Source organism: Bactrocera dorsalis, chromosome 2 (assembly GCF_023373825.1).
Source record: "Bactrocera dorsalis isolate Fly_Bdor chromosome 2, ASM2337382v1, whole genome shotgun sequence".
Classification (NCBI taxonomy): domain Eukaryota; kingdom Metazoa; phylum Arthropoda; class Insecta; order Diptera; family Tephritidae; genus Bactrocera; species Bactrocera dorsalis.
The window spans coordinates 88,971,461-88,999,011 of NC_064304.1; the positions used below are offsets into that span (position 1 = coordinate 88,971,461).

Consider the following 27,551-nt stretch of genomic DNA (forward strand, 5'->3'; position numbering starts at 1 on the left):
CATTGAATTTTTCACAGATAACTCATTGGGTACACAAACATCGAGCTTCTTTTTGCAGACAGACTTTTTTAAATGGTTCAAAATCGTTTGATGATGAATGTTAAGTTTCTTAGCGATGTCATGGCTGCTTATTGGCTGTCCTGATCAATCTTTTCCATAATTTCATTGATTTTTCAGTGGTAGGTCGACCAGAGCGAGATGCATCTTTCACCTCGAAATTTCTAGAACGGAAGCTAGCAAACCATTGTTGTGCTACTGCTACAGCATCGTCAAAAACTTCACAAATTTCATTGGTGGCTTGCGTGGCATTCTTCCCTTTTTTATACAAAAATTTCAAAATATAGCGAATTTCTACATTATTTTCACTCATTTTTGAAAAGCTGTAACTTTTTTTTAATTTAATTTTTTGTTAAATCATGCTTAAAATCTCACCTTTCCAACATTATATGGTATGACACAATATGATTGGTAGACAAAATACGAAAAGACTTTTTCGACTACCCAATATATACTTTGTAGGTTTTTCCTTTTGCGTATTACAAACTTTGTGGGCAACTTAATATACCCTCTTCAGGGAATAAAAAGCATTTTACTCAAATGAATAATATCGAATCATTTTCTAACCATCGGAGCTGAAGAAATACCGTAGTACTTAGGCTACTAGCTCTACGTGTTAACAAAATTGTTTATAGAAAAGTTAAAAATTATTTTTCTTAAGGAATTACAAAAAAATATTTAGATACACAAATTATTTGCAGTTTTAATACTTGTTAAAATATAATAAATATAAATAAATGTACATGTGTATGTATTTATATGTACATATGTGTTTACTTATATTTAAAGGTTAAGCAAAACTTGTATTTAAAAAATAATAAAAACCAGCAACAAATTAACAAAATTACAAATTTATGCAAAGGAAAACTAGAAAAATTAATGCAAACACTACAACAACAAATTGCGACACTTACTTGAATTGCCGATGCTGAAGCTTTTGCTATTGTTGTTGCAAAGCCTGATATCTATCTACATATGAGCGCATTTGCATTTGACCATAAATGCCTGTATGCATGTATGTGTGTGTGCGTGTGTTCATGTATACAGCTATGAGCTGCTGTGCCCACAGGCAGGTGTGGTTCTATGCATTCGAATTACTACGGGGTTGGGTTGGCTTTCTAGGTGGCTTGTTTACCGTAATTTGCATGCATTGTTATGTGGCTACACGCAAATACACACAAATATCCACATCTACATACAGTTATTTACATATTTACTACACTTAGAGGCGTTTTGTACTTGTATAATTTACACGTGATTAGGTTTTGGTGGTGCGCGTGACCAAACACATGCACACCTGAGTAGTTGTAATTACATATAGCGTTATGTGTCAAATTCTATTTATTATGCATGTATTCAAGTGCGTGTCAAGTTAGTGGATGTGAATTTGCAGAGAAATTGAGTTTCATTCACCCGCTTTGCCAATCGAAAATTATGTCACAGCTAATTAATTTAATTTAATTAGTTATTTATTATGCTTTTGGAAAACTTACAGGCGATTTGCTTTGCGATTAGCTCACAAAGTCACAGAAAAGTCAGCTTACCTGCAAAGTAAAGAATGTGAAAATTTATTAAAAAAATGTTAATTTGAAATGTACAAAACTATTTAAATAAATCATATAATGTATCATTTATCGAGTTATCTTTTAAAAATGCCTCAAACCAAATTGTCATCTGGTATTGATTGCCTAATGAGGCACCTACTAAACTGGGCTGCATCCTAATTACCTCAGCTTATGGACTAGTTTGAATAATTAGCTAATACAATTTTTATGCAGCTACAAGAACAACAAGCACAACTAAGTACAATAGTGGACTAATATGAAGATAAGCGCACAGAAAACGAATACCACCTTATGGGTGTTAAGTGGCATTATTGAGTATATATAGCCGAGCTGTCTGGAATTTTTTACTCTCTCCAATTCTACAGCGTCTATCAATAGGTGTGAAGTGATTTTGACAGCTCTTGGCGATCATGTTTTTTTTTTTTTTTTTTTTAAAGTAGGAGGAAGCATCAAAAGCCGAAGTGCGGAACTTTAATCCGCACCTAACCTAACCTACTCCCAATTCCAGACTCTCCCACGGAACCAACTGATTAGGTATTACTTCGTGGGAGTGATAAGACAATTAAGTCTCCTCTATAGCACGGACTGACGGACGCCTATTATGCTCTATATGTCTAAGTCATGATTAACGCTGCCGCTTCGCTGACAGCATTCCAGTTCTCAGTGGACTGGCACATAAGTATCGTCAAATTTTCCACCGTAAAACTACCCCCCAGTGTAGTTTTAAGTTTTTCCCTTGTACTTAAAAACGAGGTCAATAAAAGAATACATGCTCGGAATCTTCTAAACACTCTCGGAGACTTCTAAACACTCTGAACACGTCGTACAATTCGGACTAATGTCGTGCTGGAATATGTACAGGTAGCTTCTAAAGCAGCCATGCCCACTTAGTATTTGGGTTAGGTGGAAATCCAGGTCCCCATGTCGTCTGTCGATCCAGGAATGGATGTCCGGTATTAGCCTGCAGGTCCACCGTCCTTTAAGTGAGGTTTGCCACCGCTGCTGCCATATCGTTAAGCTTTTCACTCTCTCTTCTCTTTTGGCTCCTTTAGATGCCTCTGGTAATTTGTAAACTCGTTCGTATTCGTCACCCTGGATGTCAATGGGCATCATACTGGCTATTACTTCAGCAGCATCACTTGAAATTGTTCGAAAAGCACTGATAACTTTTAGTGCCGACAGCCTGTGCACTGTGTTTATTTGTCTGGCATATGCTTTGATGCCAAGCGCCTGGATCCATATTGGAGCCGTATATAACATAACCGATCTCATTACCTTTGCGAGTAAGAAACGCCGGTTGGAACACACGCAGCCTTTATTTGCCATCATTCTTGATAAGGCATTCGGGATTTTATTCGCTTTACCTGCAGTGTACACTAGGTGATCCTTAAATTTCAGCCTTGAGTCTACTTTTACTCCCAGATATTTTAGGCGTGGCTGTGAATGAATCTCGCACTCCCTTATGGTGAGAGATATATGTATGTACTTTCCTCTACTTTTCTTGTACTTATGAGCAAGACTTCTGTCTTTTGCTCAGCCGGTTCTAAACTCATTGAGGAGAACCATTGGCGCAGACCGTTTATGCACTCATTGCATTTGCTCCGGAGGTCGTCGAGATGTTTAGCCACTGCTACCACAATAAGGTCGTCTGCGTAAGCCACTAATTTAATAGCTTTCGGTCTCCTTAGCACCCCATCATACATTATGTTCCATAGAACCGAGCCTTGCGGTACTCCACTCGAAACTGAGTAGCTCTTTGTGCCTTCATCTGTATCGTATAATAGTTGCCTGTTTTCAAAATAACTTATGACAATTTCCATAAGATATTGAGGAGCACGTATTTCATACAGAGCTTTGATTATGTTTGCCCACTTTGCTGAGTTGAAGGCATTCTTCACATCCAGGGTAACCAGCGAACAATATTTTTTTGTTCCGCCTTTCCATCGCTTGCCACTTACTGCGCATTTTGCAGTGTCAACGACATCGTATAGTGCGTCAATGGTGGACCTCTTTTTCATAAAGCCGTATTGTCTTTCTGATAATCCGCCGGCTTTCTGGATTGCTATCTCCAAGCGGTTTCTAACTATGCTTTCATATACTTTGCCAATAGTATCAAGCATGCACAGAGGTCGATATGAAGATGGTTCCTCCGGAGGCTCTTTTAGTTTCAGAAGTAGAACCAATCGCTGGACTTTCCATGGGTCGGGAAATATTCCTTCTTTTAAGCACGCATTGTACATTTTCACGAATAATTTAGGTTTCAGAGTCATGGCTTCTTTTAGGGGTCTGTTGGGAATGCCATCTAATCCAGGCGCTTTGCTGCTTTTAATTTTTCCGGCTATGGCCAATATTTCTTCTTCACTAACTAGCAGTGGTGACATTTCGACTTCGATTAGAGGTTTAGCATAAGAAATATTGCCGTGTTTTGGAAACAAAGTTTCGACGACATTTCTCATAAAGGATGCGCTTTTGGATTGTTGGGCCTTATTTTTGACTTTTGACATACAGATTTTGTATGCTGTTCCCCAGGGGTCTTCGTTTGCTTCCTCACAGAGTTTTGGCGATCATGTTTGTTTACGGATTTGTGTCAAATTTTGTTAGTATTCAGTCACGTTTCACTTTGGTGCAACGTTTTAAAATTGTCAAAGATAATTACGCAAATTCACGTTCTTCGAAATATTCACAAAATCACGTTTATCGATATATCGCATTCTCAGATGAGGGCCATTTGTGACATAATAAGTTCATCATGAAACAAAATTGTCGCTGTTGGTGTGAGCTAAATCCTCGTGGGTTCAAGGAATGCTATTTTATCCTAAAAAAAATGACCGTTTGGTTCGGATTATGGTAGAATGTCATTTTTGGGCCTTATATTTTTTTGATGAGAATGAATGAGGAAGGAAATACCATTACCAACAATAGCCAAAGTTATAACACGACGCTGACCGACCTTTTTTCTGGAATTTTATATAATCGACGCGGATGATCTCTATTTCCAACAAAGTGGTCTCATATTTCACGTCTAAACATGGACTCATTACGTGCAATGTTAGCTGACTCGTTAATTTCGAGGTATGATCTATTGAAATAGTCGTCAAGATGAAGCGATAAAACGCGCTATCTGTCGAATCAGAAGCTTTTTAATGAAACAGATTTGTGTCCTTACGATATCATATTGGCTATAGTTATTATGTTATTAAGCCAAACAATTGCTTATCATTTTAACTAAAAGGAAAAATTTAGTTTTTGAAACATAACGATTTTTTGGAAAGCTTTTAAAGCTCCGCTAAAGCATTTGACCAAATTTGAGTGTTTTATTTCATTTTGACATCACGTCGTTCTTGCTGGTCGACCCTTTTATCTAGTTCTTTTTCCATCTCTCTCTTCAGGTATTTTCCCTTATCGCCCAAGAAAGCTTCGAGAACCGGCTGAATATTTTTTTCAAAGTCAGTGTTTTTGTTTCGCAATAAAGAGCGCTATCTATGAATTCATAAGAATTACTTATAATTTTAACTAAAACTAAAAACTAAATTTTTGAAATAAAGCCATTACTTTGTCAGCAAAGCTTTTAAAGCTCCGGTAAAACTTGCATAGTAACTAGGGCTGTTCGCCATATACAGAATTTCAAAATTGGCCGCAATCAACGTGCTTCTTAAATATATATCAGACAATAATTTTCTTTAAATATACATATGTACATCCTTAAATACAAATAAATTAAGCAATCAAGACCGCTAATTAATATTACATACAAAAATCAAAATGCGCATAGCAAATTGCTGTTTTTAGGTTAACAAAAATTGATTTCAAAATCAGTGTTCCACACGAAAACTCAGCACAAACCACAAAAGAATAAATTGAATTTCTTAATTGCGTCGCAGTAGTGACGCTAGTAACAGGGGTTTACAAACTTTTTTTTTGACACTATTGCAACAGCTCGAAAATGGCTAGATATGTTAGTGTTAGCATGTATGCATATAAGTTTGCAACAAATTCTTAGCCGCCATAACCCACTCATTTACAACGCTTGCAACACCCATAAGACACAGACGAACACACAACGTTGGCCGCTTGTATGCGCGAAGTCGTGCGAGGTTGCATGCCACAGAACAATACACAGAACATAGTTATACTTTTGCGCCGTTTTGGGCGATTCTTGCGCAAAACGTAGTCAGTTAACGGCGAAATCGAAACTTCAACCAAGCGAAACGAAGCAAATCGAAGGCAAAAGTGAACGAGTGGAGACACAAGCAGGTAGACAACAGTAGGCTGCCAGCCACGAAAGGCTGCTCAAGGTGAACCAGTTGAGACGCCTCGACGCAAAAAAAAAAGAACAGAAAATCGAAATTATGAAAACACGCAGCCAAAGCAGAAAGAAACTGAAAACATGTAAAGAGAAAAAATAATAAAAATACAAATTAAAATAAAGCGTAAATAAAGCATTGACATGTAAAGCAAGAATAATCAGAAATGATCAGTAAAATAAAGAGAACCAACAAGCCGCTGAAAGCGTGAAATGAAACAGCACACACACATACTCGCACACACGCCAGCTACTTGTAGGCAGGCGATTGCAACCAGAACGCGATTCGCAAATGCAAACATGCAACAATAAATGCCAGTAATTGCAACATAACAAAGCCAAGCAATGTAAGTAAATATTTGCTGTAAAGGGGTACACGATAAGTATGTTCCGTATGTTAAAAAGAAAAATATTTATATTTCGCTTTAAAATAAATTCAATGAATTTCTTAATTTTTCTGAGCTCACAGAGTAAATATCTAAGCAAACTTGCCACCTAACTCAAACAATTCCGAAGAGCCTCTTTCGTACCCTAAAAAAATCGTAGGAATTATAGCAGTATGGAAATTGTTGTTATATTAGGTTTTCAAATATCTCCCTTCCGCCTTTTTGTCCTTTGAATTTAGCGGTTTGGTATAAAGCGCTACAGAGCTCGTATCTGGCAATACTGCACATCTTTGAAAGGTCTTGACATAACCTACAAAACTACGCTATGCATAATTAAGGACTGTCCCGTAAAAAATTTACCCTTTTATTCCTTAAGATTGTGACGTACCTGTTTATGGCATTAGTCTCAATGGGGACTTGTTTTTTTTCTATATAATCTGACGATTAACAAAATGTATAACATTTGGTGTCAACACTTCAAACTATTAAGATGTCTAGCAATCAAGAAAAAGTGCGCGAATTGGTTTTGTCCACTTACCTGGAAAATCCAGAATTAATATATTCAGTTATAGCTAAAAAAAACTGGAGTATCGAAAAGTACTGTCAAAAGGGTTGTTTCGAATTACAAAAAGGGTGTACCTACTATACGAAAAAAAGGTTCGGGTGAAAAGCAGGTGCAGAAGGAAATTTGGCAAAAAGAGTGAAGGAAGTTTTTAAGCAGAATCCCAACACTTCAGTACGAGATGTTGCTGTTAAAGCACGTACCTCTAAAAGTACTGTACAAAGGATAAAGAGTGATAGTAAGCTAAAGACATATAGAGTTCAAAGAGTGCCAGATCGTTCCGATGAAAAGCAATTGGTTGCTCAAAAACGAGCTCGAAATTTGTATGAAGGATACCTAACAAAATTTGACTGTTGCGTGATGGACGACGAAACCTACGTTAAGGCAGATTTCAAACAGTTACCGGGGCATGAATATTATACCTGTATGAAGAAGGGGCAAGTACAGAGAAAATTTAAGGAAAAGAATATTACCAAATTTTCCAAGCAGTATATGGTTTTACAAGCGATATGTACTTGCGGTTTGAGAAGCAGTTTTTTTGTAACACAGGGCACAACCAATTCAAAAATTTATATTAGCGAGTGCCTTCAAAAACGTCTTTTGCCATTTATACGCGAACATGAGGGTACTGTATGTTCTGGCCTGATTTAGCAACCTCTCACTATTCTACAGCTACCATGGAGTGGTATGGAAGCAATAATGTCAATATTGTTCCAAGAAAAGCGAATCCACCTAATTGCCCAGAGCTTCGATCTATTGAGAGCTATTGGGCTCTAATGAAATCGAATCTCCGGAAGAGTAAAGGAACTGCAAAAAATTTACAAGAGCCTTAAGAAAAAAAGTAAGAAATTTTTACAGAAAATAAATATTTGTTAAATGTTATTTATAATTTTTAATCTCTATAGTACTCATTAATAAAAAATAAAACAAGACTTTGAAAAAATTCTTTAGTTTTCTTGTTATTAATGAAAAACGAAGGGTCAATTTTTTACGGGACAGTCCTTAGTTTGGATATTGCGTTTAACAGTTATAGACGTGTAAACATGGAGTTCACGCCGAAATTCGCGCTATTTTAAAGTTTTCCTTCATTAAAGGCAAATCCGCTAGAGAAACGTTCTGTGAGATTAATGTTGTTTTGGAGGATAGCAGTCTATCACTTCGCACTGCGGACGAATGGTTCCGACGATTCAGGGCGGGTAAAAACGACACCATGGATAAGCCGCCCGGCAGAAGACCTGTGACGACGAATACCGATCAAATCATGGCAAACATCATGTTAGACTGGAATGTGGGATCTCATGACATCGCCCAGAAGATGGAACTTAGTCACCAAACCATTTTAAACCATCTGCAGAAGGCTGGGTACACAAAAAAGATTGATGTTTGTGTGTCGAATGATTTGACGCAAAAACAAAAATATGGACCAAATCAACGCCTGCGATATGCTGCTGAAACGGAACGAACTCGACCCATTTTTGAAGCGAATGGTGACTAGCGACAGAAAATCGATCATATACGACAATATCAAGCGAAAACGGTTGTGGTCGAAGGCCGGTGAATCGTCGCAAACAGTGGTCAAGCCGGTATTGTCTGCCAGGAAGGTTTAGCTGTGTGTTTGGTGGCATTGAAAGGGAATCATCCTCTATGAGCTGCTCCCATATGGCCAGACGCTTAATTCTTCCATCTACTGCGAACAACTGGACTGCTTGAAGCAGGCGATCGACCAGAAGCGTCCAGAATTGGCCAACAGGAAGGGTGTGGTGTTCCACCAGGACAACGCCAGACCACACACTTCGCTGATGACTCGTTAGAAGCTACGGGAACTCGGATATCAGGTTTTATCGCAACCACCATATAGCCCGGACATAGCGCTAAGTGATTACCGCCTGTTCCTGCACATGGCGAACGCCCTTGTTGGTGTAAAGTGAACTCAAAAGAGGCTTGTAAAAAGTGGCTGTCCGAGTTTTTCGTAAAAAAGAGGGAGGTATCTACGAGGGGGTATTATGAAGTTGCCGTCTAGATGGAAACAGATTATCTCTAGATGGAAACAGATTATCGAACGAAACGGCGCATATTTGAATTATGTAAATCCGATCATTGTAAAATTTTTTTATAAAAAATTGAATAAAGAACAAGAACAAAAAAGCGGATGGGAGATATTTGACAAACTAATATTATAACAAATGCCCCACTTAAAGGACCCTTTAAAAGTGCGACAGAAACTAAGATAACTGTTTTTTTTTTTTTTGTTTTCGTTTTATACGGGCTTTGTTTTCTCATAATGAAAGCCAATAACAAAATAAACATATGTACATACGAACATAACAAGCAGCCAACATTTGATGACATAAAAAGAGCAACAAAATGCTAGTGCGTGCGCTTTTCAGCGTTGCCAACGACAATTAAGAATTAATATTTCATGATTGCAAAACTCTGAAAATTGCAATAAACGCCCGTCGGCGAATGAGTGAGCATGCGAATTTTGTAGCGTGTAATATTGCACAAATGCGCAATGGCGAGTAATTAAATATGCTGTGCTGACAGCTGATTTTCCGCAATTTAATGCAGAGCTGTTGCGACGCTGAGTTAGAAAATATGGGAAAAAGTCAGCAAGTCGTACGTTTTCACCGGCACCATTTCTGGAGAAATATGGAGCGATGATTCTCCGGCCCACAAACCACACTAAGCCGTTGTTTTTTCCGAATGAAATGCTAGGCCTTGAATATCTTCTAGGTGCTCTTCGTTCTAAAATGTTGTTTAAAATCCCATTGGGCCAGAAATGAGCCTCATCGCTGAACAAAACTTGGCTCGAAAATGTCGGATCTTCTTGGAACTTTTCAAAAGCCCATAAAGCGAATCGATGTCGCTTGTTCTTATTCTTGCACGAGGTGTAATTTTACACGATCTGGACGCAAATTGAGCCAAGTCGTTCGATACGTCAGTCAGAGCTGCTGTGAACGTCACCGAATCGATTATCCATGGTCTTCGTGTACACTCTCAGCTACGGCTGCTATATTTTCGTCACTGCGTGCTGGTATATTCGGTAGAATATTATCCAATAATGTATCAAGATCGGTGATGGTGTTGCGAATACTACGCTCAGTAGCCCAATTGCGTTGTGACTACGAGTATAAGTTGAGTGATGCGTGCGAAACACATTCTTTACAGAACGTGAATTTTCGTAAAAATGTTGAACGATTTGTAAGCGTTGTTCAAGCGTAAGTCCTTCCATGATGAAATGCCAAACAATAATGAAAAAAAATAACATGATAGCTTGACACGACTCACGCGTGGTTTGTCAAAAACGGGCTATTGAAAAGGTGCCTCTTCTTGGATTACCAATTATATGGTTTGTGGCACGATATCGCTTTCAATAAATGAGGAGCTTCTAGATGAGAAAAGGATGTGTGCGAAATTTCAAAGCGATATCTCAAAAACTAAGAGATTACTTAGCGGATATTCAGACAGAGGGACTCGTTGATGGTTTAGATTTTTGCAGGGTCTCCAATGTTTCACCGTATAATGATATGCTGTTGATTTTTATAGTGTTATTGATTATGTTTCATATTCCTACAGCTGTTATGCTTGCATTGCGTTTATAAAAAGATATATGTATAAAGATGATATAAGGTTGTGAGTCTCTCCGCTCAATTTCATCAAAAATGTTGTAAGTAGAATATCAATTTTATATTTATCTTTATATATATAAATCTTCTGACCGTGTGTTTGCATTTGAACTGCTCCTAAACGGATGGACCGATTTTGATGAAATTTTGTGTATATGTTCAAGGAGATTCGAGAATGGTTTAGATTTACAATTTGGTCCACTGGAAAATGTTTTTTAAATTATTTTTTCATTTTTAATCAATTGTTAATTTTGGAATGTTTGACCGATAGATGGCGCTACCATCGCGGTATCCAATATTCAAACCTTAAATTGGCGTAAACGTGCATTAAACAAAACGATGCTAAAGTAAAAGGCGACATCTGTGGATCATGTTTTTATATTGTGGACAGAGTTGTTCGTTCTTAAGTAATAAAGTGGGTCATTCAACACATCTATGGGTAGCTATAATATTTTTTTCACACCTGCTAACTATTGGAGGGGGTATCATGAAAGGCAATTTACAATTGCAAAAGGTCTGGCGTAAAAAAATAGCGGCATAACTGAAGTGTTGATAAAAAATTTGAGATATACAGAAATCTTTTCGAAGCATTGCACAGTGCAATGCAATATTTAAACGGGTACGATGAATACATATGTATATGCGTACAATTTCAAACTGATCCTTCCTGAAAAATATTAAAATTGCTAAATATTAGGAATGGTAGAATAGAACTGCAATCAAATACACAATGCAATGAATTGAAACTGGCTCATTTATCATTCGATGAATAATATACCCCGGGCATCCCAAAAGACTGATGCCATAACCTTGCCAGCCGATTTTTTTGTCTTTCCACGCTTGAGAACCGTTTCTTAATATGCCGTCCACTAGGCTGACAATCGATTGGACTCGATTGATTTCACTGATGCACAGCCCAAATTCAATAGTATTTTTACCCCAAAAACCAATTCTTTCTTAACGCACGAAATGCTTTTTGATTCATTTTTGTTGCTTCATCAAAAATGCGATTATTCCTTAACTAATACTTATAATCTAACTAACAGAAATCATATAGATGGTATTAGTAGTACTATCTATGTATCAGCCACAGTAAAACGTAAGCGGGTCCTCTAGTAAAGATATAAGGTTGTGAGTCTCTCCGCTCAATTTCATCAAAAATGTTGCAAGTAGAATATCAATTTTATATTTATATACTATACTAATACATTTTCCAACTAAACTACTTTAATATTTTCACATTCAGATGATTGCAATGTCACTTCTGGAAACACACAGATATTATCGCAAAGCGGTCCGACAAAAAGAAATCACTAAATCGATCAAATTAGATGAGCGAAACAAAAAATACTTTAACAGATTGTGTCAAACATACACATGTGAAGACACACAGCACAAATCTACTTGCTCAAAGATGAAATAAAAATCTTTGCTCTGATAGTAAGTACGCGTTCACATATTAGCCAATTATTCCAGGCATAAAGCTCAAACATATGTACATATATGTACAATGCATATGTGTGTAGATAAATCTAGAAATTTAAATCAAAGCTTCAAACAAAAACAACAACAAGCTGAAATAAAAATAAAAATTGGAAAAACTAGGAACATGGCTTGTTTGTGTTGGTTCTCCTTAACGTGCCTTTGGACTCATACACACACGCTCGAAGCATGCCACAATGAAGCAAATTTACTGTTATAACACAAACTGAAAGATTTTCAATTTGCGGTATCTTTCAGTGTTGCTTTGTTATCACAGCTCGGCGTCTTTTGTTGCTCACTGCTTAGCTTTGAATTTGGAGCATATGTACGCTGTTGAGTAGGTGTATCTATGTAGGTTATAAATCAAGAATAGAAGAGAAATACAGACACCAAATAAGACAATTTTGTTAATAAATACATATGATATATTTTTCACTTTATTAAAAATAATTTTTTTTTTTGGAAAAATATACGAATAAATTATTTTATCCTTGAAATTTGTTTTTTTATAAAAATTGGTTTTTAAAGTGCTAAACATTGAGACATTAAAGTGTGTGTACTTTTTTTATTACTACTTACTACAACACTTAAATAAATACATTAAATTTTCAATAAAAATTGAACATACATAATTCAGAAAATCATTCATTCAGTGAACTGCTACTTCCGATGTCCAACTGGGTATTCAAATGACATTCTAATCGATTATCTTTGCGCTACCATAGCTCAGTATCAGCTGAAGAATCAAATTGAAATCATGGAATATGTGTATTTGGCAGCAGTCAGCAGCAAGCGATAACGAAGCGATTGGCAAAAAAATTGCAAGTTGCGGGAAGAGAATTGCTGGCAGTGAAATATTTTCAAAAAAGAAACAAATATTTTTTTTTTCAGAATTATTAAACATCTAAAATTTGGGGATGATTTTAAAAGTTGTCCTGTGAGTTGGTTTTTAATTCAGCAGCGTATTTTTAAGCATTGAAGTATTTGTTTAAAATCCACCGACTCTAATGAAACATCTGAGAAATCAGTTCAGTTTTTTTTACATTTTCAAACTTTATATAAACGAGAGACTAGAACGCTAGAGACTCGCTAATCAATGCATTAAGCGGAAATAGTCCAATAGTAAGCCAAAAAGGTGGAACTAATAAGTAAATTCCCTCTAAATCTCCAATGGTGACACAGCGGTGAAAGAGCGAACCACGTTAAGTGGAAGTGAGAAAGGTGTGAAATAGAATAAGTTTATCACCTTAATTAATTTAACGAGCTTTAAGTAAATCTGTTTAGCACGAGCGCATATTTAAAGTGAAAATCTCACAAGCACAAATATATTGTAGAATTGTGCAAATTCTACTATTCTAATTCAAATAAAAATGAAATGCATTCAAAAGTGCGCACATCAGCCCTGTTGACTTTACTGAGTATTTTTGTTTACACAGCGGAACTTCATTTAATCAGGCAGAATATAACCAAGTTGGTTACCAAATCAATATTGGTAGAAAAAATAGAAAAATTTGCGAGAAAATGCATTTCCTGCGCTTGATCGGAAACAATCAATTGTCAAGCAAATAAATGGAAGTGAATTACGACAATCACATTCATTTTATGTGCTGAATATCCTGATTGTCAGCTTGTTTACCCAATAAAGTTGCTCGTGTGCGTTTGCCATACTACTTTTCACACCGATTGAAAATGCTAGAACGACCGACGCACAGACGAGAAGTCGAAGCAACGAGCAAACGTGCAAACGTGCACTCAACGCGTTGGTAGCACCACCAATAACGGTAACTTACACTTACCCGTTTGCAAAGCTTAAGTCACATGCTACTATGTGTATGTGGCTAGCAGAATGGTGCGTTTCAACTGGCAATAATAAAAACAATAAATTAAAAACTTACTTCATGTCAACCAAGAAGCCGGTAAAAGCTAGCAATTAAATTGTTGCATGCGCTAGTGTACCGTTAGACTTTATTAACCCAATAGGTGTTGATTAAGACAAAAGTTGCGTGGATATACACGAGAGTACGCATGACACCCCAAGAAAGCCGGAACTCAACTCTCGTTATTTTAAGAAAATGCTCTTGGTAGAAATGGTACAAGAGAGATACCCACTTTTTCTTTAAATAGAGAGTGTCTGTTCGTTATGAAACATATAAACCAGAGCCGTCTAATAAATTTTGAATAAGGCTAGGAATATTTGTAGAGCTTTTCACCAAAAAGCTGATTAATGTGCCACGTTCATGTGGTCAAGTACTTAAGCTGACAATTATTCTAACAGCATTGAATTTTGAATATTGTCGATATTAAATCCTGCGAAATAATCTTGGATAATATTATAAAATGATGAGTCCAGTTTAAATCCACCAATATACATATGTTTTCTTACTCTATCCTCACGAAGGTAGAAATCGAACTAATAAACCAAAGGATGATGATGTCAGTTATATGTATGAATCACCTTAAAATTACTGATTATGTATATGGTTAAGCTCTCAATCGTTTTGTTCAAAGTAAAAATTCTCACAAAATCGGACGATTGCTCAATTGCTACTTTTTCACTTACTTTTTCACTATCAGACAACTTTTCGATTCGACAATGCTCCAGAACTTTTTAAGAACAGTTATAGTCCAGTTAGACATAGACATTTCAGAGCAGAAAGAGCTGCTTTGTAATTTCGTCTGGAAGTCGAAATTTATACTAAAATTAACTGAAATATCAATTTACTCACATGATCCCAGATATAAACGTAGGTTCATTAGTATATTGGCTAATCTAGAAACGAGAACATTCATTATGTACAAATATTGGCTGATAACTAAGCCTGACATCGATTTGGAATACTGTTTTTTGATTTGCTTTCAGATCTATAATATATGACAACAAAATTGGCATTACCGAAAAAAACTCACTGAAATGGAACTAGTCAGGAGGAGTTTTAAGAACCTTAAGTTTTGGTTTTAAAGCTATAATAGTCCGTCAGCTACTTCTAATAGGTTTTTTAAAATAAAAAGCTGTGAAAGAATATTTTAATAAACTGTAGCTCTGCTCTCATCTAAGCATAATATGGTAGTTCCATTCTAGAAATTAAGAATATTTTACAACAAAGAAGCGCAAGACGCTTGAAAAATTGCAAAAAGAGCTCGCTATCATTTCTTAACTAACCGGAATGTTCTTCGTAAAGCATTATAAACAATATTATATTCAATTGGATAGGCTTAAAAGAACTCAATCAACTCAAAGATCCTACAAAATGTCTAAAATATCATATTCGGCGGCTTGGTCTGTCCTTAAAGACGAAATATCTGACTTGAAGTCTAGTAAACCTTTAGAGCATTTTCTCAGGAAGTATTGGTACAAGTATACTGTAAAGAATGGATGAGCTACATTTATTTTCATAGCAACTTTTTACCCCTGGCATTGACAGTTAAACGCTTATAAAGACTTCAGGCTTCAGATTTTACTAAAGGGTTCAAGGATATTACAAATTTGTTGTTTTTAGCACCTGTTGCTTCACTCGTTAAAAAAAAAACTTACTACTAATGGCTTGCTGTGTGGAAATTCCTGAGTGACTGTTTGCAACCCGTTGAAGACCCCTCTACATATCCTATGTGCCTGTACGATTGTGTGCTTGATTCGTCGCATCACTGCTAGCCAATGAATGTGTAAACAAAGCGTAAACGTGTAGGAATTGTAAATATTTGCATACAGTTTTTTGTTTGTGTTGCTTTTGTTTTATTTTACTTTTTTCCCCCTTTTCAACATTTCAATGAATGAATGAACTCATGGGGGTATTGTTTGGTTTGTAGCTGGCCACCCAAGCCCGGTTGACTGAAGTCAAGTCGACACAAACAAACCGAACATCACACATACATACATACGTTCATACATACATATGTATTTACGCGCAGGAAGTTTACGCTGATGCCAATTCGCTTGCTCACACAAACAGTCATGCACGCTGGCGCCTTTCAGTCACCCAGTCAGCCATTCTTGACACTCAGCGGGAAGCTGTCGCGCCCCATTACACTCACACCACCCATAGTACCGTTATTGGCCGTCGCAAAAAATCTATGCCTCGTATCACAAAAACATGTACATACATACGTATGTAGGTGCATATATGTATTTATGTATGCAATGAGCTTTCTTCGCAAAATTTCATTGCCAACCGCGTTGATTGTAGCGTGAATGTTTCCACGCTTTTGGTAGGCGCGCATGTGTGTGTGTGTGAGTGCGATGTGCTGCCACTGCTCGTACTGTTTTCTGCTTTAAATATTTATGTGTTATTTCAACATTTCATGATTGAACGCCTTCATAATTCATCCACTTAATGCGTCATAAATATGTATGATTTTAGGGAAAACGATTTTTTCATTACTTTCATTTAGGCTGGACCTTGATTGACCTATATTCAATTGACTAATGTTTATTTCTTCTTTACTAGGGTAGAAACCGCTTACGCGGTTATAGCCGAGTTAACAACAGCGCGCCAGTCGCGTCTTCTTTTTTCAATGCGGCGCTAATTGGAGATTCCAAGCGAAGCCACGACCTTCTTCACCTGGACTTTCCAACGGAGTTGAGGTCTTCCTCATCTTTTGCTTCCCCTCGGCGGGTACTGCGTCGAGTACTTTCAGAACTGGAGTATTTTCGTCCATTCGGACGATATGACCTAGCAAGCGACCATAAATCTTCCGCAGAACCTTTCTCTCGAAAACTCGTAACGTCGATTCATCAGACGTTGTCATCGCCCCTGCCTCTGCTTCATATAGCAGGACGGGATGTAATGAGAGAGGACTTTACTTCTCAATTGTCTACTCAGTCTGAAGTAGCACCTGTTGGCAAGAGATATTTTGCGTTGGATTTCGCGGCTGACGTTGTTGTTGGTGTTAATGCTGGTTCCAAGATTGACGAAATTATCTACAACTTCGAAGTTATGGCCGTCAACAGTGACGTGGTCCAAAAAAGTTTGCTAACTTCTTCTAAAGAGCGGTGCATGTTAAACGAGCAGAAGATAACGTCTTAAACATATGATGCTGATGAATGCTGATGTCGACTGTATTTAGTGAGGTTGCTTTTCGATTTTCCTTTGAAGTCAGATAAGCTCTACAACATAAACAATTGAAGTCCATAACTTTTATTGTATTTTTAGGATTTGAGCTTGCTTCTAAGCTCATCGAACGTATCTTTTTGATGTTATGAATATGATTAAAGTTCATACCCTTCGTCCAAAAATGAATACAATATCAAGCTGCCCACCGCGACGTGGCTTCGGCAAGAACAGTCGGGACTTTGGAAAAAGGATACTGCGGTTGTCCAAATGGGTTATACTTGTATGAATATGTTGCGCAGTCAGCTGAGCTCAGATGTTTCCATTGGAAACGGAGAATTTAGATCGATTAGCCGGATATTATTATTAAGTACTGCATATAGCTTGTTTCTCAGCTGTCCAACAGACACATTTTCAGGAGACACGAAATATTTTTTCAAAAGACCAGCAATGTATGTGGTTTGGCACCCTCGTTCTAGTATAGAATTTGTTCTCAACACACAAAGTATTATTTATATCTTCTCTTCTACTTCCTTTTCCTTTATTTAAAAGCGAACATTTGGAGACTTTGTCATTGGCCTCAATCTAACCAAAAATTTGGTAAATATACAGAAGTATAGAAGAATCTATAGATGGAAACGCATAGGTTCTCCTGGCCAAGCAAAACACTTGAGACTTCAGAGAAAATCTATGCGGATTTTGATTTTATTACTCATCATTTGAAGTACCCTGTGGAATAAACTAAGTCAAACAGTAAATACCCAGTAATTGCTCAAATCATTTAGGTCGGTATATTTGTTTGTGTATTTACTTACAGACGCCTCATAAATTTTAGCGTTTCAAATTAAATTGTTTATTGTTGCTCAGGCTGCTGCCAACGGCGCTGGTGTTTTTTATTACTTTACTACTTTAAATGGAATTCATTTCAACTTATTATATAATATGGTTCCCAGAATTTTAATTATACGTGGTAATATGCGTACAGGGTTATATGTTACGAAATTTCGGAATCTAACGGTGACTTAACACATTATCATATGATTATTTTATATTACTCCTCATTGACTAATGTGTACATATGTAAGGACTCTGCCTGTGAAAATACACAATAAAATTGTCGGCTGGAAACTCTTTTTGTAGAATTCTTTTAATATTACTGTGTAAGTCTCAAAATATTTTACTGCTATAACTTGTTGCCTTTCGAAGATATTAAGTTACTCACAAACGGTGCAACTGCTTAAATGTGACAATCCAGTTTGACAGCTGTCAAAATGCAACCCTGCAGATTCGAAATCCCAAAATGAACGAGCCGTTATTTTATATATTCTAACCTCCTTATTTAGCTGCATATTTGATTTCTGATTATGTGTGTTGTTTGTGTATATTTCCAAGCAATACAAACACACTTGTAGATGAGTTTCATCCTAGTGCTGAAAGTTTAATTGGAATTTAATTACACGAATGCCAGCGAAAATACGAGAAACCAATTCAGGTAATTTAGATGTGAGATGCTCGCGACTGCAGCGCTGGCTGGATCAATGGTAATGAGTGAGCTGGGTAAGCAAATAAATAAAATTCAATGCAATGGAAGCAAATAGTAAGCAAACTTGCAAACAACAACAAATAAGTATAGCGTTAGCAGTAGTTTATACGCTCTTTAATTGACCAAATAAATTGTGAGCGCGTTAATTTGACCGCTCGATGAGTGACGAGCGCACGAGACGCAGATTGCGGAAGCTGAAGTGATAAGAGTAATCGAATATTTACGCTGTTGAATGAATCGCTCAAATTAATTGGATTTTCTTTTATGTTCTTTTCGTATATTCTTTTTCGGAAGAAAAGAGAGCGAGTGCATAGTAATTGAATGCGGTAAGTAGATTTCTTCGGAGCAAATTGAGTAAACTAAGTAAGGAGATTGCAGCATTTCAGTTCGCTCGCACGTATTTCTATATAAGAATAGATTACTTAGGTGTAGTTTGGATAGAAGGCACAATATAACATCGTCAAATTTGTATTCAAAGAAGTTTCTGAAACCTAAATTAGGTGTTCGATTGGTCAAAAAGTTCCTGGCAGTCATTTATCGCGATTTCTAGAACCGTGAAATGTAAATATGAGTTTCAGTGGTTATAAAATTAAGAGATCCTCAACGACATTTATATGAGAATGTTATATAACAATAACAAAGAAAAATTCTTTAGGCAGTAAGAAGATGTAGGGTAGTATATGAAGTCAACTTTGAGTTGTACTCATACAATACATCGACAATATGAAGAGAAAGATTGGTATTTGAGCTGTAATAATTTCAGATTTTCATTTTCAGTGCAAAAAGAGCTTATGAACAGTTCAAAGAAATCACAGTCTATTATCATTTCAGCAAGACAACAACATTTACACTATGAGTGTACTGTAACTTAGCTAAAATGTGCTTTCTTATCGTTACTCTTATACTTGAGACTCGCTCATCTCATTTAAAATGCTGCGGAATATTAACGAGAGCACAGCTGATATTATTATCGCAGTTTATTTTCAAGAACAGAGACACCGCGAAGTGTTTACGCTGTAATTTCCATTTAATATGTGTGGGCAATCATGGCTTCCATTAAATATTTTTCACTAACTAATTCAATCTACTGGCTGGCATTATTCTATTGTTTAATAAAAGGAAGATTGAGCTGCTCTACGCTGGTCAACGGTGAAACCATTGAAATCGAATTCAATGATCAACAACAACGTAAGATTACCCTGACGGGAATGTGCAATAAAAGCTGGGCCGGTGAGGAGTACTATGCGTTTCGTGGTATACCGTACGCCAAGCCGCCTGTGCAAGAGCTAAGGTTCAAGGTAAGAGTTTAGATAATACTGGTTTAAAATTTGGAAGCTTGTGTGATACTACATGATAGGAGGCGGAGAAGTCAATGAGGATATCATAGTACCTCTTTACTGGCATTTTTCTGACTCCGTCTCAGAAGTGCCGAGAGTGAAGACTATTGCGCACTTGTGTAATAATTTCACCTACCCCATCCAAGCAAGGTGAAATCGACACTGACACCTTCAAGTTCGAATACATAATAAGCTAAATTACTCTACGAAATGGCATGCAACTAAAATAAGAACTTCATTTAACATTCTTAGCGCACTTAACAGTCCTCATTCACTTCTAGGATCCCCAACCACTTGATGAATTACCCAGCTACATCGATGCGCGCTACGATGGCCATGATTGTCCGTCTATTTACGCCACCAATGCCTCCGAGGATTGCCTCACGCTCAATATTTACACACCAACCGTAAGCCACACTCGCTAGTTCCTAAGCTCAACTTAACAAATTTCATCTTCCAGAATATTGAAGCCGCCAAGTTGCCAGTACTTTTGTTCATACACCCTGGTGGTCTGTATATTGGTTCCTCGCTAAGTACCTTCATCAGTCCCGCTTATCTACTTGCCAAGCCCGTTGTGTTGGTAACATTCAATTATCGTCTGGGTACGCTCGGTTTCCTGCAACTCGGCACACGTGACATACCCGGCAATGCAGGCTTCAAGGATCAAGTGCAGGCTATGCGTTGGGTACAGAAATATATACAACACTTTGGTGGCAACCCCGAAGACGTCACGCTTATGGGTTATAGTGCTGGTGCCCTGAGCGTTCAGTTACACTTGGTCTCACCCATGTCGCGTGGACTTTTCCACAAGGCCATTATAATGAGCGGCTCGCTGCCACCGCAGGCAATATTGCCACATCATACACAATTGGAATTGCTGCGCAAACAAGCGCGTGTACTTAACTGCACGGAAGTAGCGGTTGAAGCGCAGTTATTAAACTGTTTTCGAAAATTTAACGGTAATGAAATCGCTGCAACGCTACGTGGCCTTTTCGCGTTCGGCAAGGATAATCCGATTTACATATATTTACCGGTTATTGAAGCTGATTTCGGTCAGGAGCGTTTTTTAACTGAAAATCCATTTGAAAGTCTGCAAAGTGGTGAGTTTGCCAAGGTGCCTATACTGATCGGTTTTACAAGCGGTGAATTTTGTCAGTCAGCTGTGGATATTTTTCGAGATTCGAAACTGGAACGCAGTTTTTATGAAGATTTTCAAACGCTGGCGCCAGAAATATTTATGTACGCTGGCTATAATGGCAGTTTGAGTGAGATTAGCGAATCATTGCGGCAGCACTATTTGCCAAATTTTGCGGGGCTGGATCGTACGAATTTGGCGCATTTGTGCGACCTCTTCTCGGATGCGATTATTCGCTTTGGCGCACAACGTTTAACCGAGTTAGCTGCGCCACACACCAAAATCTTTCCCTACAGCTTTGAATTTAGTAGCGAGTTTAGCAATCTGGACTATCCTCTTCGGCCAGGTAGGTAGTATTTAAATTTTTTAAACCGAATTTATCGTCGTTGTAACAATTTAGAGTACTGGCAAACAAAAGTTTCCAGATTCTTTAGTAATTATACGGCATAGAGTTGTGTTACATTCAATTTCCGTTTCCTTCGCGAGTTAGTTATGCTCAATTAATTATTTTAGGGATCTAAATAAGTCAGGAATTATGAGAGATATATGTAATTCCTAACATTTGATTCGTTTCAATAAAATTTTGTTTATTTTACTTTTCTTCAAAGGAGATGAAAGGTAGATAGTTGATTAGTATTTTACTGTGCCTAGGGACATTACTAAGATTTTTAGGATAGTGAGCTCAGAAGTGAGCAACTTTGGACGTGACTTTATTGTTCAGTTTTTTTGAAAGCGGTTTGAAACCTCAACCGATCAGAACTCATTGGAAGAGCTCACTGTTCCTTCCTTGCAAAATATTAAACACTCCATTTCATTATCCTTTGAAATCTCAATTAACTTTTCATTTACCTAATTGTAGCGCGTGTCGAACACATGGATGATTTAATGTATTTATTCGAAATGAATGCCAGCAACTTTAAGCGAAACGATTCCAGCACTGCATCCATGATTCGACAGTACACAAAATTCATATATGAATTTGTAATAGCTGGGTGAGCTTAATACTTATAGTTTGTGTAAACTTTCCTAAAATTAAAAGCTTTTTTTTTAATTTTCAGCTCATCGCTTTTTGGCAAGCTCCCCACTTATCCCACAGGGTACACAAAAATAGGCCGTTCACTGGAATTTCAACCGGGCTACAATTTCGCCAAGGATATCTACGAAAAGTGGAAACGCTTGTTTCATTTAGATAATAACAATAAATGAAATTGTGAAAACTTAACTTGAAGCATGCTTTCATATTAACTTTATTCTATATTATTATGTGCGCCATTTTGAATTTTTTTTTATTTTTATTCTGACTCATCATCATTTGAAGCGAGCAATGCGCCCGCATAATTCAATTACGTCGCTGTGGCTCAGTCAACTGTCAATGATATGAACTCTGACGCCAGAGGAGCAGATTAAACCAATACATATGTAAGTGTTTTCGCATATACCTAACGGCTATTTAAAGCTGCCCCGTGCTTGCACATGTATATGTGTCTATATGCAAAGTGTCTGCGCGCACTTCATTTAATTTTGAGTTGCTTAATTGAATTGAGCACCGAAGGTGATTAATTAAGCAAAACGATTGGGGATTTCAAGGGCTTTAAGCGTTGAGTTGTGAAATTGGCGTTTGAAATGTATGGCAATAAAATTTGTTTAAAGTTTTACGAGAACTCAATAAATCTTTAGAATTGCGTGTGATAATGAGTTAAGAAACAATATTTCATGAAGAGGTGATAATGCAGACGAGACACGGTGGAAATATGTGTAGCCAAATATTGTGATTTAGCCAAAAAATACTCGTATGCCTGGTAAACCTTATATTCCCTATCTTAAAGTTAAGTCTTGGAAACGACGCTTGAAAGGAAGACCAACACACGCATCTCTTTGTCGAACGAAAATGAACTTCCGCTATGTGGCTATGTCTGAACTTGATATTGCCGCAAAGATAATATAGCTGTGACGTTGAGCGACACCAAAAACTGCGTCAGTATCGGGAAGTACTTCTCCGAACCGTTCGATACCAAACGAGGTTTCAGACAAGGGGACTCCCTATCATGTGACTTCTGTAACCTATTGCTGGAGGCTGGCCTCAACAAACGCGCCGTTAGTTTTGTTTTCTCCAAACTGTATAAAGAAGCGAAGCGTAGGGGACTGGTTGTGGATGAGGACAAGACGAAACATCTCCTGTCATCAAACAAATAATCATCGCATTTGCGATATGGCTCCCACGTCACTGTTGACAGTCATAAATTTGAAGTCGTGGATAACTTGGTCTATCTTAGATCCAGCATCAACAACGTCAGCCTCGAAATCCAACGCATATTAACACTTGCCAACAGGTGCTACTACAGACTGAGTAGTTAGACAGTTGAGAAGTAAAGCCCTCTCTCGGCGAACAAGGATCAAACTGTATAATTCCGTCATCATTCCCCTTCTTCGGCGTCATGGACAATGACATCATCTGATGAGTCGGCCTTAGGAATGTTCGAGAAAAAAGTTTTTCGGAAGATTTATGGTCACTCATGGCGAGTACAGTGGCTGCGATGGTTAGCTAATGTTGTCCGTATGGAAGAGAATACTCCTGCTTTAAAGGTTTTCGATTCAGTAATCGCCGGTGGAAGCAGAGGAAGATGAAGACCTCCACTCCGTTGGAGAGATCAGGTGGAGTAGGACATGGTATTTCGAATTGTCGCAAAATAGCAAAAAGAAGAAACGACTAGCGTGCTGTTGTTGACTCGAACATAACCGGGTAAGCGTTGTCTACGCCAGTAAAGAAGAAGAAGAAAAGTTCAACACCTTAAGATTCTAAAAATATGAGGACTTAGAGGTCTTTTGACATCTTTAGAAAATTTTTGTTGATCCATCTGGGTTGATTATGCCTCACCTTAATTATAGTGCCATAATAACTATTAATTTCTACCAAGAAATTATTAAAATTTGGAGAAGCTTCATCTTCATATTAAAGCTAAACTTCAAGTCTAAAATCGTTACGAGCCGAAAGTTAGCTAAAATCAAAATTAAATGTCTTTGAGACAAATATTGTATGATCCTATTAAATCTATATTTACTAGTGCTCTGGTTAAACAACTCGTTCTTCAAATCGTTCAAAAATAAGTAAAACAAAGTTATGCGAATTATCTAAATGAAGTAATTTAGCGATTTTATTGTCACTTTTAATCTCTAAAATGCTAAAACTAATTTTTATAACATTTGCAAGCGGTTTCACTTAATATTAGCCCCAAATGCATTTAAAATGCTCTCTCTGAGCGCGCAAAAAGCCCGCAAAAAGAGCAGCTATGCACAAGGCAAGCGAAAGGGGCTGCGAATAAAATATATGTATATATACATACATAAATATATTAGGGTGTGTCAAAATGCTGATGCAAAATTTATAAGGGATCTATATGCGGAAGAAAAGTATCTGTGCCCAGGCAGGATTTTCAGCTACAATTAAAATGATTCAATCCTGTTGAGGAAGATTTTGTAGAAATTTCATGCACGACAAGAATGCGCGCTGCAAAAAGTGTTATCTTAAACGATTGTAAAGTTATGATATTTTAAATAAAAACAACTTTTCGAAAGTGTTCTTCACATGGCACCTTTCGAAATTTGGAAAATATGCTGCCTATTTTTATCGCTGCAAGTTCATATACTAAATAAGCCCATAAATCCGCAAATAGTTTTGTTTGGGTCATCCTAATACACACATAAAAATATATCTATATACATGTAAGTGGACGTGTAGTCCCTTTGCGCATAGCACATTGCATAAATTTATGGCCAGCTTGCAACAAAAGTCAACGCAGCGCAACGCCATACTATGCCATGCCATGCCAGTTCCGTTGCCCAAGCCAGTGCCATTGCCAATGCCCTTAGCTGTTGGCAATGGTTGTGGTTATGGCTGCGGTTGTGGTTGTGACAGCGGTTGCTGTGTGTTGATGCAGAGAGAGTCAGCCAAAAGTGGCACAACCTGCTACGCAGCCCTTGCTGCCCGCTGCCGCGTTCCACTTGCTAGCGTGTGAGGTATATCCATTAAATGGCAACAACAAAGAGAAGAAAAATGTGTGATTTAAAGCGCAAAGAGATGAATTCGCAAAATTCGCGCATAGCACGTACAAAATGCACGACTTGTGTGCAAGTGCCATGTGTACGCTGTTGTATAGGTGTGCAGCGGAAATACAGATGTTGCAGTGAGCACACACACAAACACCCCTGCACGTGGCTGTGTGTAAACATGCCTTTAGTGGCACTCACTTTTATTGTCGCAACGTCACATTGTGAGCAGCAGGCGAATTATGAGCAACAGCCAAAAAACAACAACAATAACAATAAGCGTACTAAATGAAGAAGCAGCCACAAAATAAATACAGCACTTAGTAGAGTACATATGTTTTTACGCACGTACGCACGCACACACGTGCGTATGCATGAGAGTGTATGGACTTAATGGCCATAAAGCCATTTGCACCCGGTTGGCTAAGCCTTATAGCCGGCCTTCTAGTGCGTCAGCGGGCATACAAGTTCAACAACGAGTTCAAGGTGAACCGCTGTCTGTCTATCTGCCCAGCAACGCACACACACACACACAAACTCGCGTCGATAGTGTCTCATGTGTGCACATGTTTTTCCACACTCGTGCATACTTAGCACATCAGCCTGTCGCATCTTTCAAGAAATCTTCACTGTCTTTTCAACCGTAGTTTTTACTTTTCCGTTTATTTTGCGCTTTTCTCTCTGCGTTCATGTCCACTATTTACTTCCTTTCTTTTGTGTTGCGCATTTTGTACTTGAATGCAGTGTAAACCTTTTTGTTGCAAGTTGCACACTTCCTTTACTCAAGAGACATACACCGATTTTTGTCATTTGATTCGTAAAACTTTGTTGTTGCTTGGGGAATTGCTGCTGTATTTAAAGTTCTGCGATGTTTGCACTTAAGAACCAGTTCTTATTAAGAACAGTTGGAGTTTTTGCGTAAGTAATTTTTCCCATCTTACATATGTAGCTATAAGATCGGATATAGGCTCTCTCAAAAATTGCATACAGTGCTCTGCTCGTTCATAACATTTTTGGTATTCTTAATTCAGATAAATTTATGCATCACGGACTTCAATCCACATAATTTTTTCACCATCCAGTCTGCACATTTCAAAATCTTGTATACCTAAGACTGGTGAAGCATAATGAAAGGAAATCCAGAGAGATTTCTCTATCATAGACTTTAAATCCGTCCGTTTTTGCTGTACCGTCCGATTTCGAAACCTTGATAACCTAGAGCTTTAGCCACAGTGATGAAGTATTATTTACAAATTCTTATAATTTTGAGACCCAGATCCTCACACAACTAGTGAAACATACTGAAAAAGAAATTCATATAGTCTAATACTCACATCCTTTCGTTAACTCATTGATGTATTTTTAAACAGCCTAGCATATTCACAAATAATGGAGAACCTAAAGTTAACTGATCATATCATTAATACGTTCAAAACGAAAGTTTTTGTTAGAAATTCCGCGCAGAATAAACTAAAAACTTGAATTTATTTGAATGTAGGCAACGAAGAACAAGAAAACATGCCAAACGCTTTCTTCTGCTGTTCCCCAAACAACTTTATCATTGCACTTTTCAAAACTTATATGTTGGCGAGCCACAACTCGGCGCTCGGTTTTGAAGTGAAGCAACCTCAGCGAAACATCAACAGCATACAAAATTTCTGACACGTTCGTTCCGTAATCGCTAAGCGTTGCAGCAACAAATCACAAAGAAAGAGCATTGAGAAATCTTGAGTCTTGACATTGACATTGTAAATTACATAAATTATTGTCTTGTTGACACTGTTGGCGACATTTAAATGTCAAATGTGTGGCGTAATAACAATTAAATTAAATATGCGAGCACTTTGGACCGCAAACAACAACAAAAACACTTTTTCAAAAGCAAATCAGTTACAAGTAATTAGTATGGCCCACGGTGTGAGGTGAGTTGAATATTCCGGAGAGTGTCTCGGACAAAGCGCGACTGCAAAAGATGCTTGCATGTATGTTTCTGCTTATCATGCTTTCTTTTTTAAGGAAGTTCAGCGATCTGGCTTGGCCCCTGGAAATTTTTTATACAATATAAGCTTGGAAATTGAAAATAAATGAGGAAATATGTTATAGAATGAAAAGAGCATAGAGTTGTTAACTCTATATATTTATATTGCATACAGACCCATTTGCTTTGTAACAACGGATAAGAGGGTTGAGCCGAAATATGCACAAAAGTCTAAGTACATTTTTCTGACAAAACTGCTGCGGTGCCAGCGAAGAACTCGACTGGGTTTTTTCTTGCAAACTCGGAACTATGGACACTATCTCTGTTTATCAGTATATACCATAGTACAACAAAGGTCCAAATACGTGGACTTCTGTAAATAAACATTTGTTAAAGAAGACTAAAGTGAGTTTTAGGTTGTACAATTATCGTTATGGACCTTTCAAAGGAACCTTGGATTAAATAAAACTATCACTATTGTTTATTAT

At 37.4% G+C, this 27,551-nt stretch overlaps 2 protein-coding genes across 3 annotated transcripts in view; one reads left to right on the forward strand and one right to left on the reverse strand.

Moving 5' to 3' along the window:
* The window catches only part of LOC105229624 (poly(U)-binding-splicing factor half pint), a 320,705-nt gene that overhangs the window by 121,336 nt on the left and 171,818 nt on the right, over positions 1 to 27,551 (reverse strand). The gene's annotated exons all lie outside the window — the stretch shown is intronic.
* LOC105229622 (juvenile hormone esterase) lies at positions 19,349 to 22,686 on the forward strand. The gene is made up of 5 exons (XM_049448313.1): positions 19,349 to 19,867; positions 20,188 to 20,313; positions 20,367 to 21,387; positions 21,901 to 22,033; positions 22,100 to 22,686. The coding sequence occupies exons 1-5, from the start codon at positions 19,616 to 19,618 to the stop codon at positions 22,245 to 22,247; spliced, it is 1,680 nt and encodes a 559-aa protein (XP_049304270.1). The 5' UTR covers positions 19,349 to 19,615; the 3' UTR covers positions 22,248 to 22,686.